The 12,551-nt window shown below is 41.8% G+C and overlaps 1 protein-coding gene across 1 annotated transcript in view; it reads right to left on the bottom strand.

The window, feature by feature from the left end:
* The window catches only part of Ppp6c (protein phosphatase 6 catalytic subunit), a 30,316-nt gene extending 23,216 nt beyond the window's left edge, over positions 1 to 7,100 (bottom strand). The window contains exon 1 of the mRNA XM_021155618.3: positions 6,873 to 7,100. Within this exon, the coding sequence (XP_021011277.1) occupies positions 6,873 to 6,947 (75 nt within the window). The 5' untranslated portion in view covers positions 6,948 to 7,100. The remainder of the gene's footprint in view (positions 1 to 6,872) is intronic.
* Between the last annotated feature and the right edge of the window lie 5,451 nt (positions 7,101 to 12,551).

Here is a 12,551-nt window from a genome sequence, read left to right as displayed (position 1 = left end):
TTAATCACAGCACTTGGGAGGAAGAGGCCAGTAGATTTCTCTTGAGCTGGAAACTAGTCTAGGCAACCTAGCAAGTTCTAGGTCAGCCAGAGCTATATAGTGAGACCCTGTTCCAAAAACAAAGGATGTATTTCTGTAATAGTTGTCTCTAAATTGACCTTCCCTTTTAGTTAGCCATATACTAACAATATCTCAAAATTAGATCTTTCTACTATCTATAAACGTGTGTATGTGTGTGTGTAGATGTAACTCAGGTATATATCTGTGATTTTAGCACCAGAGAGGCAGAAGCAGGAAGACTACTGTAAACAAGGATAGCTGTTAAGTGAGACCTTATCTTAAAAACAGAAACAAACTCACATTCAAGGCTCTGAGTTTAGCCTTCTATTAGAGCACCTGCTATACTGTATAAGGATAATCTCTTTATCTCTCTAATCTTTTATTATACTGAGAGACCTCCAACGGGAGAGAAAGATGCATCTAATTCTATCCTTAGTACTCACATGACATTATTTCATACAAGAGGCTACTTAAGAAAATAGTTAGGCATGGTGTTCTATACCTGCAATCCTAGCATTTGTTTAGCCACATCAAGTTTAAGTAAGTCAGAAAAACCTATCTGGAAACACATATGCACATGAGAGAGACAGAGAGACAGACAGAGAGAGAGACAGACAGACAGACAGAGAGAGACAGACAGGCAGAGAGAGACAGACAGAGAGAGAGAGAGACAGAGAGAGAGAGAGACAGAGAGACAGACAGAGAGAGAGAGACACACACATACACAGAGAAAGACAGACAGAGACTCAGTAGTCAGGTCTTGTATAGTATGTATAAAACCCTGGTTTCTATGTCTCTCTAACATACTCACTTGAAATTGGTATAAATATTCATTTTACTCGCTTTAAAAAAAGATTAATTTTTATTTTAAATTATGTGTATGATATGGGTCTGTGCGCTTTGAGTGCAAGTACTCAAACTGAGTCCCTCTAGAGCTGGAATCCTAGGCAGTTGTGAATCACCCATTCTGAATAAGTGTTGGGAACCAAGCTCAGGTCCTCTGCCACAAGAGCTACCTTCACAGTTCCAAGATATATTTTACTCTCATTTATTGTTTGTTTTATTTGAAACAAGGTTGTGTAGCCTGGCTGGCTCTGAACTCAGGAGCTCTGCCTCTGCTTCAGTGCTTTCTTTTTCTCTTTTTCTTAGATATTTTCTTTATTTACATTTCAAATGTTATTCCCTTTCCTCTGAAAATCCCCTATCTCCTCCCCCCTTCCTCTGCTCCCCAACCCACCCACTCCCATTCCTGGCCCTGGCATTCCCCTATTCTGGGGCATAGAGCCTTCACAGGACCAAGGGCCTTTCCTCCTATTGATGAGCGACTAGGCTATTCTCTGCTACTTTATTTTTCATCATGTACCTATGAGGGTGGTGGTATGCACCCATAAGTGCATATTCCTGGGGAGGCCAGATGAGTATTAGAGCCCCTGTGGGTGGAATTACAGGTACTTGTGACCAGCACAACCTGGGCTCAGGGACCCCAACTTGGGTCCTCTATGTGAATAGTACACACTTAAGTAAAGCTAGCTCCCCAGCCCCTTTTATTTTTATATATTACAAAAAAATGTAGCTGCTAGAAAATTGAAGGCATTGTGTTTATACTAGGCAATATTGCTACAGAATATTTTAAAGTGACACAGAAGAAGATGACTCTGAAGCTTAACAGTCAAACAAGTTGGGCAATATCAAAAAGGGTTTAGAAAATACTCTTCTAACATTAAACAAAAAGCACAGTGTAGCCTGGCATGGTGGCCAGACAATGTGATGCACACTTGTAATCCTAGAACAAGGAAGACCAATGAGGATAACTGCTGTGAGTTCAAGGTCAGCTAGGGCTACATAGCAAGACCTTGTCTCAAAAAAATCAAAGAGAAAGGAGACAAATCTCAATTTTATAGCTATAGAACCCTTCCTTAATTTATATTTTTTGGGACAGGATCTCATGTAACACAGACTAGTCTCAAATTTGTTATATAAAAGTGGCCCTGAAATTCTGAACCTCCTGATTCTGCCTCCAAGTCTGTTTTTTTTTTTTTTTTTTCATTGCTGGGGATCAAGTCAAGTGCTCCATTTATTCTAAGCACATACTCTACCACCTGGGGTACTCCACATCCTCTCCAAATGCTTCTTTAAAAAATCTTCTTCTACTGGGCGAGGTGGCGCACGCCTTTAATCCCAGCACTCGGGAGGCAGAGGCAGGCCGATTTCTGAGTTCGAGGCCAGCCTGGTCTACAGAGTGAGTTCCGGGACAGCCAGGGCTACACAGAGAAACCCTGTCTTGAAAAAACCGGAAAAAAAAAAAAAAAAAAAAAAAAAAAAAAAAAAGAGTACTTGCAACTCTTACAGAGAATCCAGGTTCAGCTCCTAGAAGCCACGTGGCAGCCTTCAATTGTCCCTAACTCCAATTCAGAGTGTCTGATGCTTTCTTCTAGTTTTCATGAGTACTATACACATGTGGCACACATACATACAACAGAAGTAAAACACTCATAAACATAAAATAAAACTATATCCTTTTTTAAAGAATACATACTACTCTAGCAGAGGATCCAAATTCATACAACAGATAGTTCCCAATGGCCTGTAACTCCAGCTCCATGGGATCCAATCTCTGGTCTCCTCAGGCACCTGCCCACACATGCACATACCCACACATGTATACATAATTAAAAATTGTAGAAATAAATATCTAAAACATTAATAAACTTGTCTTCTTCCAGAAAAAAAAAACTTTCTGCAGTATTTATTAAATGTCTCTAATTATTTCTCTCCTTCCTCTGGTAGAATCTTTTATTTTGGCGTTAAGACCTCAAAAAAAATAGTGCTAGGGCTGGAGAGATGGCTCAGTAGTTAAGAACATTGGCTGTTTTTCCAGAGGATCTGTTTTTAATTCCCAACATCCATATAGTGGCTCACAACTATTTGTAACTCCAGCCCCAAGAGAACCAAAGCCCTTTTATGCTCTGCATGCATTTGGTATACAGACATACATGCAAGTAAAATATCCACATACATAAAATAAAATCATACAAAATTTTTCTTTTAAAGACTCAAGGCTAGAGAGATGGCTCAGCAGTTCTTGTTCTTGAAGAGGACACATGTTCAGTTCCCATCACCCACATAGTGGCTTGCAACCTTCCAAAAACTCCAGGAGATCTGAAGCCCTCTTCTGACTCTCTAAGACCAGTCATGCACATGGTACATATACATATATGCAGACAAAATATTCATATGCATAAAATAAATACATAACAAAGTCTCCTAGAATACTTCGTTGGCCTACCTATTTTTAGTTTGTACTTTACACCAGGCAACACAAATAAAATTTTCTTTTTCCTCACCTGAAATCACTACGTAGGCCAGGAGCATAAATAAAATTGAATTTCTCTTTTCTTCTCTCCCTCTTTTCCCTCCCTCCCTTCCTTCCTATTTGAGGTAGAACTTTATTACGCAGCTCTGACTGGGCTGGAACTCACTATGTAGACCAGGCTGGCTTCAAAACTCAAGAGATCCACTTGCCTCTTCCTTCTGAGCTCTGGACTAAATGCATTTGCCACTAAGACTAGCTAAAACTGAACTTCATAAACACTAGATAGTCAGGAATACTGACTCACATTTGTAGATCCAACACTCAGAAGACAAGAGGAAGGAAGACTGCAATTGCAGTTAGCTCAAGGCTAGGCTGGGCTACATATTTGAGTTCCAGGGAAGACTGGACTTCAGGGCAAAACCCTGTTGCAGTATAATATTTGGGGGTTCCTACCAACCTTAGATCATTTAGTTCCCAAATAAAAGATACAAACCCTTATATTTATAATAAGTCTTAAAGCCTTAAAGCTGGACAGTTATCATCCCCTCTGTGCTAGTTTGTCTATTTCCCAGTCAGTGACTCTGAGATATCACTTGCCATATTCTCCCTGGGCTGCTCCTACCCAACTGGCCTACCTCAGACCCAAGCCTGGCAACTGAAGCTCCACCTACCTCTCTTTTGCCCAGCTACAGGCAGTAGGCATCTTTATTCAACTGATAATTTTAAATTAAGGAGCAAGTTTTGCACAAAAAAAGCTGCCATATTGATAATTCATCCCTGTTGAGGTGACTAGAGCTTAGGATACAGAATTACAACACATAGCAACAGACCAAACCTCAACAAAAGCTGGTTTCAACAAATAAGCAACCAAGCAAATAGAAACTATATCAGAGACTGGCTGCAAAAGCAAATTAATCTGATAGAACTGTTTCCAGGATAGGAAACAATTTTTTTGAAGGATATACAGGAAATTTAGATTTTCTTCCCCAGTAGTTAATCAAAAAACTAGGGGAGTGGGGAAGTCTAGTAAGAAACAGATACATGTGGGGCTGGAGAAATGACACAGCAGTTAAAAGCACATATGATTCTTTTGCAAAGGACCTACACTCTATTCCCAGCACCCATGCCAGGCTGCTTACAACTGCTTGTAACTACGGCTTCAGAGAGCCTCCAGCTTGTAACTACAGCCTCTAATGCCTCTGGCTTTGAAGGCATCTGCACTCATATATCCATATCCCAAAGACACATGGAGGAGCTCTGAGTTCAAGGCCAGCCACGCCTATAGTGACTTTGACCCTGGGCCACACAGAGATAAACAAAATAATTACTTAATTAATTTAAAAAGCACACAACAGGCTCAGCAGTTTAAAGAGTTTAGTGCTCTTGCAGAAGACTCAGGTTCAATTCCCAGCACAGATATCAGGTAGCTCAAACCACCTATAGATCCAATTTCAGGGGCCTAGGATTGCTCTCTGCCTCTGCCAGCACCAGCATACACATGGGGCACATAAATTCACACAGGTACACACACATCTACATAAGTAAAAAACAACAAGTAAATCTTTTAAAAAATTCAGCTCAACCCTCACACCACAATAAAATAAAACAAACCACTATTAAGGTGGAAGCAGGAGAACCAGGGGTTTAAGGCAAGCTTGGGCTACATGATACCCTGTATCAAAATATCTATATCTAAAATCTGGAGAGATGGCTCCTCAGTTAAGATTGTACAGAGGACCCGAGTTCAGTTTCTATCACCCACATCTTTTGGTTCACAACTGCCTGTTACCTCCAGCTTCAGGTGACCTGGTGCCTCTGGCTTACAAAGGCAAAATGTGCACATAACTGCTCCCCCCCCACCCCCAACTAATTAAAAATAAATCTTATTTATTAAAAAAAAAAAAGGACAGGAAAGAAAAAGCCAGGCATGTTGGTTAGGGTACAGCAGTTGGGAAGTAGAAGCAAGAGGGTCAGGAGTTCAAGACCATCCTCAGGTACATACTGGGTTGGAGGCCACCATGAACTTTTTTTTTTAAGATTTATTTTTATTTTATGTGTATGACTGCTTTGCTTGCACACATGTCTGTGGAACACATGTGTACCTGGTGCCTATGAAGACCAGAAGAGGGCATCATTTTCCTTGGAACTGGAGTGACAAGATGTTACAAACTATCATGCCTTTGCTGGGAATAGAATTTCCAGGTCCTCTGGAAGAGCAGCCAAGTGCTCTTAACCATTGAGATATCTCTCCAGCCCCAGCAAGAACTATATTAAGATCTTATCTCAGGAAGAAAGCAAAAACGAGACAAAAACAAAATTACCAAGCAGGAAGACGAGGCAAATGCCTGATTCAGGTGGCTGAATATGAACACCAATCATGTAACACAGGCAGTCAGTATGTAAGTTACAAGCTATGTACTTTCACACAACCAACACTTGAGGTCTTAAACATTTTGCATACTTGTTGGCTGATTTAAATATAAACTTCCCGTACCAGATGAGACAAGAAAACAGACACAGAGCAAAATCTTCACAAGAGAAATAAAACTCGTTAGGAAAAAGGCAATTTTTTTTCTTGAAAAAAATTGTTTTAAGCCTGTGGCTTAAAAATATTACAAAAACAGCATGAAAAAAATTCAAATGATCGAGAGTGACTTACTACATTGCAAATCAAAGTTAACGGAATAAAACAGACATTAGCAACCATCGGATAAACACCAACGTGGTCCTAAGCACTAGTTTTTGCAGAAACAAAATACGTTTGATAACAGTGGTATACCAACGGCTTACTTCTTTACTTCATTAACTTAACCTGAACTGAGTAAGACCTCCTTTGTAAAACCAAGAAAACGACACCTTGAGTTACAGGGGAACAGCTCAGAGGTCATAAAAACATTTGAACTTATTGATAAGCAACTGCTTATTCACTTAAATAGCTCAACAACGGGCTAAGAAACAGGATCCACATCCGAATTATCAGAAGAAAACTACCACTCCTAAGAAGCAATTTAGGGGAGTGGTGAAGCAGAGGCGACTTGTCATTCTCTCCCATTATGGTCGCATCGATCCCGCCCACCGGCTTCCACCTCTCAGGGACTTAAACACACCGCGGCCGCGTCCCTGGAGCAGACAGCGGCTCCTGTTACCTCTGCTGGGAGGACCCCATCCCGGGAGCACTACCCGCTCGACCGGGCTCCGTCTCCAGGAGGCCGAGCGAGTTAGAGTCTTTAAGCTCGGAGTCCCGTGAGGGTCAGGGGATCGTGACATCCCCCGGGATCTCCCCTCAAAGAACTGGACAGCATTCGGGGGATCCGGGCTCCCCTGGTTCTCCGCGTCACGCCGCCTCGGACCCGGTCCTCTCACACCACGGAGCGCCCTCCGCCGCGCCAGGATCGGGCGCCCGGTAGGGATCCCGCCGAGGGAGAAGGGCGGGCCGGCGGGAGCCCCGCAGCCGGAAGGGGCTTGCCTCGCAAGCTGGACGGCCCCCGGCCCGGCTCACCTTCAGGTCGTTCTCGGGAAGGTACTTGCACTGCCGCGCTATCTCCACATACTTGTCCAGATCCAGCGGCGCCATTTTAGGAAGAACAAGCCGCGGCGACAGCAGCGGCGGCGGCTGTAGTAGCGGAGGCAGCGGCGGAGGCCGAATCCGGAACCCTCCTTACGTCACGTCCGATCCGTGAGTGGCGTCTGCGAAGCGACGTAAAAGCCTGACCCGCTTCTCTTCCGCTCTCCCTCTCAGGCGGAATTCCGGGCCACGGATCTTTCTCCAAGAGAACCCGGAGGTCCTTTTGATAAAACCTACTGGGACCCGTAGCTCTCTGCCGCGGGGAGTGCTGGGATTTGTAGTTTTAGTAAAATGCTCTTCCTTTCCTACCCTTGGCAGCAGACTTCACCTCCGAAAAATCAAATGAGGCTTTTTCTAGGGAAGACCTTGAAGTGGTTAACTAAGAATTCCCTAGCACTCACTCCTACCCTGTAAAGTATCTTCAGTTAGAGTTACTGTTACCGCCTTTCCAGGACTAGTGAAGACCTGGCCTAGACAACATTTGAAACAAACTTAACACCACCGGTTCTCCGGCTTGGGGGGTGGGGGGTGGGGGTGGGGGAGAAACAAACAATAAAGCATTTCTTATGCCACATTCTGTACAAATACTGGCACTTTTTTCTCCTGTTCAATTCTTGTAAGACTGTAAGAATGCAAAGTTTGCTTGTGTTATTTGCCCCCAAATCTCAAAGGAAACAGAAAAAAATGGACCCTAGACTGAAAAACAGGCTACTGACTTAATCCGGTGAGTTCCAGGAGGGGGCCGGAAAGGTGTTTGTTTGTTTGTTTGTTTAGTTTTGTTTTTGGTTTGGTTGGTTTGTTTTTGTTGTTGTTTTGTGTTTTTGTTTTGTCGTATCCCAGTGCCAAGAACAGTTCTTGACACCTACTATAGCTTTAACATTGGTCCATTTGACAACTGTATATTGAATAGCAACAAAGTACAGATACACTTATAGGCAGTTAGAATACCCAATGGCTGCAATAGACAAAAATCTCTATCCTTGGGGCTGGAAAGAGTGCTCATTAGTTAAGAGCACTAGCTGTTCTTCCAGAGGATCCAAGTTCTATTACCAGCACCTACGTGGCTGCTTACAAGTCCAGTTCTGGGGGATCAGTCACCTTCTTCTGGGCACTGTGTGCATGTGGTACAGAAATATATTTGCAGTCAAAATAAATAAAACAATAAAAAATAATGTATTAAAATATCTGTCCTCAACTTGCAATTTACTTCTGCTAGAGATAACCGACAAAGATAATAAATTACCCAGAGCATGTTAGAAGGTGATAATTTAAGGAAAACATCCCAGCATAGTAAGGAGGATGGGTTGACACAGGATTCAGAATTAACCTGGGCATAGTGTACCACATATTTGACCACAGCAGTGATAAGGCAGGTGGATAACTGTGAGTTCTAGGATAGCCTAGTCTATGTAGCATGTTGCAGGTCAACCAGAAGACCTTGTCTCAAAACAACAACAACAAAACACAGCAAAGTTGGGAAGGTGGGAAGTTGTATGGAAGATATCTGATGCATTTCTAAGCATATTTGGAGCTTTTGTGGAAGAGCCGTACCATAGTGGCTGGAACTCAGAGGAAGAAATGAATACATAGATTTATTTTTCTTTTGATGCAGTGGACAACTGTTGTAGGATTTTAAACAGATGCAACATGATCAAACTTATTTGGATTTTTAAACTTTGTTTTGTTTGCTTGGTTTTGTTTGAGACATCTCTTTAGCCCCTTAAAAACAGAATTCAAACATTCCTACAAGAATTTAGAAGTGTAATTTCTAGTCTAAAAGGGTTGGTTCCAACAATGTAAACTATCTGATATTCCACTTTTTCTTGTTAATATACTCCTCCAGCATGGCTTCTTGAGGTTCCAAACCAAAAGACCCAAGGCACATCCAAGCATTCTGGAGCTTTACTTCAGAGAAGTAATCACTGTCCAAATACATACTGGGCACATGGCAGATCCAACCTTGCCCTGGTTCCCTTTCCAGAAGGAAAACAGAGTGAGTGTATACCTCTAAATTCTTTGGCAGTCAGTGGGAGCGTTCTGATAATTACAGGCAGTCACAAAGACTGTTTTGAGTTCTACCCTCACCATAAGAGTATGGCACTCTGATCACACATAGGCACATAGGTAAGCCAATTCTGTTTTAGGAAAGAAAAGGAGCACCTACACCTAGGACATAGATCAGAGATGAAGATGCCAAAAGAGGGTTGATCAGTTTATAGATAAAAACAATCATGGTTTTTACAGAGGAAAGACTCTGGGTTTCCATAGACACCCAACTGCAACCCCTACAGAAATCTTAAGATTTCTGTGTTGCAGAGAGAAGACACCCAAAGTATTAATAATTTTCCCCAAGAACATATAGTTTCAGTGAATGTTTTATTCCTCATCCTTTACAATAGAACCTCCTAGTTGTTGTTTGTGTCTAGTATCTCCGATCAGCATATGAGCTCCTATAAGGCCAAGGGCCTATGGTCTTGGATGTGCTGTAACTACAAATGGCAATTATGGGAATGAACCGTTCGTTGCTGGTGCCTCAGCTTGAACCAGCCTCAAACCTACACAGGAAAAGCCTAGCATTTTGTGGCATGCGGGAAATCTCACTCTGGAGGCTAGAGCAGAATTCAAGGTCAGCATGGCTTACATGAGTTCCAGACCATCTTTCTGCTTCGGAAGTCACTACTAATGACTGCTGTAAACAAACTCCATCTGAACAAGGGATTTGGCCATGGATCGGATGCTGACCAGTAAGCAGCATTCCAGGTCTCCCTGGAAGGGAGTCAATGCTGGGGAGAGACCCGAGGAGCAAAGCTGTTGGCCTGGACAAGCTTTAGGAACCTGGGGCTCCAGCCCATGGGTAGAGCCACATCCAGAATGAGTTGGAGCTAACTCTTGCTGGGTTGGAAGTAAACAGGCTCTGCCATCTGGAGGAGAGGGTATCCCTTTCCTTAAGACACTGGGCCTAAGCTAGGTGGACAGGACAGCGTCTCTGGCTGGCCACATTAGTGGAAAGCAGGCAGCCATTTCTCCCTGATCCTTACTTCTTTCACGTGGAGATGTAGCTGAGAGAGGGGATGTAAAGGAAGTGGCTAGGAAAGAACCTGTAAGTGTGAAGCTGCCATTCCCACCTAACCTTCATGGACACATACAAATATTGCTAAATTATTGGTGAGCCTCTCACAGCATATGAACCATGAGTGATGGGTTAGTGATATAAGTCTAATACAGGACATACACTAAGATACAGGTCTGGGTCTCCCATCATACATGACAATGAGTGCTGCATTACTAGCATGTGTCTCCCTTAGTACTTTCACCATGAGTGCTGGAGTTGCAGGTTGTTTCCAGAGTACATGCACTATGAGTGGTGGGTTACAGGCATGAGCTACCCACAGTACCTATACCATGAATGCTGAATTATAGCAATGATCCTACCACAGAACATGCATCATGAGTGTTGGGTTACTGATTCAAGGCTCCCACCTCAGCCAGTCCTGGATACCTCAACACACCCAAAAAGCAAGACTCAAATTTAAAATCACATCTCATGATGCTGGTAGAGGACATCAAGAAGGGCATTAATAACTCACTTAAAGAAATACAGGAGAACAGTGCTAAAGAGGTAGAAGACATTAAAGAGGAAACACAAAATCCCTTAAAGAGCTGCAGAAAAACACAATCAAATAGGAAATGGAATTGAAAAAAACCATCCAAGACCTAAAAAGGGAAGTAGAAACAATAAAGAAAACTCAAAGTGAGACAACTCTGGAGATAGAAACCCTAGGAAAGAAATCAGGAACCATAGATGTAAGCATCAGCAGTGAAATACAAGAGATGGAAGAGAGAATCTCAGGTGCAGAAGATTCCATAGAGAACATGAGCACAACAAACAAAGAAAATACAAAATGCAAAAAGATCCTAACTCTAAACATGCAGATAATCCAGGACACAATGAGAAGACCAAACCTACAGATAATAGAAGTAGATGAGAATGAAGATTTTCAACTTAAAGGTCCAGCAAATATCTTCAACAAATTTATAGAAGAAAACTTCCCAAAACTTTACGAAAGAGATGCCCGTAAACATACAAGAAGCCTACAGAACGCCAAATAGACTGGACCAGAAAAGAAATTCCTCCCGACATATAATAATCAGAAAAACAAATGCACTAAATAAAGATAGGATATTAAAAGCAGTAAGGGAAAAAGGTCAAGTAACATAAAGGCAGGCCTATTAGAATTACACCAGACTTCTCACCAGAGACTATGAAAGCCAAAAGATCCTAGACAGATCTTATGCAGGCCCTAAGAGAACACAAATGCCAGCCCATTTGCTACTATACCCAGCAAAACTCTCAATTACCATAGATGGAGAAACCAAAGTATTCCATGACAAAACCAAATTCAACCAATATCTTTCCACGAATCCAGCCCTTCAAACGATAATGAAGGGAAAACACCAACACAAGGATGGAAACTACACCCTAGAAAAAGCAAGAAAGTAATCCTTCAACAAACCTAAAAGAAGACAGCCGCAAGAACAGAATCCCAACTTTAACAACAAAAATAACTGGAAGCAATAATTACTTTTCTTTAGTTTCTCTTAACATCAATGGACTCAATTCCCCAATAAAAAGACATAGACTAAATAGACTGGCTACACAAACAGGACCCAACAGTTTGCTGCTTACAGGAAACCCACCTCAGGGAAAAAGACAGACACTATCTCAGAGTAAAAGGCTGGAAAACAATTTTCCAAGAAAATGGTCTGAAGAAACAAGCTGGAGTAGCCATTCTAATATCGAGTAAAATTGACTTCCAACCCAAAGTTATCAAAAAAGACGAGGGGCACTTCATACTTATCAAAGGTATAATCTACCAAGATGAACTCTCAATTCTGAATATCTATGCTCCAAATACAAGGGCAGCCACATTCATTAAAGAAACTTTAGTGAAGCTCAAAGCACACATTGCACCTCACACAATAATAGTGGGAGACTTTAACACCCCACTCTCACCAATGGACAGATCCTGGAAACAGAAACTAAACAGAGACACATGGACACTAACAGAAGTTATGAAACAAATGGATTTAATAGATATCTACAGAACATTTTATCCTAAAGCAAAAGGATATACCTTCTTCTCAGCGCCACATGGTACCTCCTCTAAATTTGACCATATCATTGGTCACAAAACAGGCCTCCACAGAAACAAAAATATTGAAATTATCCCATGCATCCTATCTGATCACCAAGGACTAAGGTTGATCTTCAATAACAACATAAATAATAGAAAGCCAACATTCACGTGGAAACTGAACAACACTCTACTCAATGATTCCTTGGTCAAGGATGAAATAAATAAATAAAGAAATTAAAGACTTGAAGCAATCCCACTGAAATCAGGGACTAGGCAAGGCTGCCCACTTTCTCCCTACCTATTTAATATAGTACTTAAAGTCCTAGCCAGAGCAATTAGATGACAAAAGGAGATCAAGGGGATACAAATTGGAAAGGAAGAAGTCAAAATATCACTATTTTCAGATCATATGATAGTATATATAAGTGACCCCAGAAATTCCACCAGAGAACTCCTAAACCTGATAAACAGCTTC

The sequence above is a fragment of the Mus caroli genome, unplaced genomic scaffold, assembly GCF_978045245.1.
Source record: "Mus caroli unplaced genomic scaffold, Mus_caroli_1 scaffold_2, whole genome shotgun sequence".
Lineage (NCBI taxonomy): Eukaryota > Metazoa > Chordata > Mammalia > Rodentia > Muridae > Mus > Mus caroli.
The sequence above is the reverse complement of the archived record's forward strand: the minus strand, read 5'-3'. Positions and strand labels throughout refer to the sequence as shown.